Source organism: Eimeria tenella, genomic scaffold, assembly GCF_000499545.2.
Source record: "Eimeria tenella Houghton genomic scaffold, Eth_scaff2922, whole genome shotgun sequence".
NCBI classification, from domain to species: Eukaryota; Apicomplexa; class Conoidasida; order Eucoccidiorida; family Eimeriidae; genus Eimeria; species Eimeria tenella.
Genome location: NW_013542799.1, coordinates 3,520 through 4,302, shown reverse-complemented (window position 1 = coordinate 4,302; position 783 = coordinate 3,520). Strand labels below are relative to the sequence as shown.

The following is a 783-nucleotide window of genomic DNA, read 5'->3' as shown; positions in this document are numbered from 1 at the left end:
CAGCAGCAGCAGCAGCAGCAGCAGCAGCAGCAGCAGCAGCAGCAGCAAGTGTGTGCGCAGCGTGTCTCGTGGCCGCGTTCCTGGTGCACCCCAGCCGCAGCTGGTTCACCATTCAAATCTTTGTGGCCTTTTCGATTTACTTGGAAGCTGTGGCGCTGCTGCCGCAGCTCTACTTCCTCAGACGCATGCTCGAGGTCCAAACCCTAAACCCTAAACCCTAAACCCTAAACCCTGCCCTGGCCCTCACGGGCAGCTTTTGGGGCCCCGCCGGCCTCTGGTTGCCAAGGAGGGGGTACATGGGCTCTCATAGCCATTCAGCTAGCTAGCTAGCTAGCTGCTCAGCTGCAGAGCTAGCTAGCTAGCTAGCTGGCTAGCTGGCTGGCTTGTTAGCCGTATAAATAGCTAGCTAGATAGCTAGCTGCTCAGCTAGCTAGCTAGCTGGCTACCTAGCTAGCTACCTGGCTAGCCAGCCAACTGGGCAGCTAGCTGCCCAGCTAGCTACCCAGCTAGCTGCCCAGCCAGCTAGCTGCCTAGCTAGCTAGCTAGCTAGCTGTCTGGCTAGCTAGCTAGCCAGCTAGCTAGCCAGCTAGCTAGCCAGGCGGGTTATTAGGGGGGCGTGCGTGCAGGTGGAGCCGCTGACTTCGCATTACGTGGGGCTGTTGGTGGTCTCCCGCATCATTCGCCTTTTCTTTTGGGTCACTCTTTACCTCCAGGGCAAGCTGCTGCTGCTGCTGCTGCTGCTGTTGCTGCTGCTGTTGCTGCTGCTGTTGCTGTTGCTGCTGC

At 58.7% G+C, this 783-nt stretch overlaps 1 protein-coding gene across 1 annotated transcript in view; it reads right to left on the bottom strand.

Moving 5' to 3' along the window:
• Nucleotides 1-696: 696 nt before the first annotated feature.
• Nucleotides 697-783, bottom strand: part of ETH_00041930 (uncharacterized protein) — a gene marked incomplete at both ends in the record, with an annotated part of 414 nt that continues 327 nt past the window's right edge. The window contains one exon of the mRNA XM_013375631.1: nt 697-783. Coding sequence (XP_013231085.1) covers nt 697-783 — 87 coding nt within the window.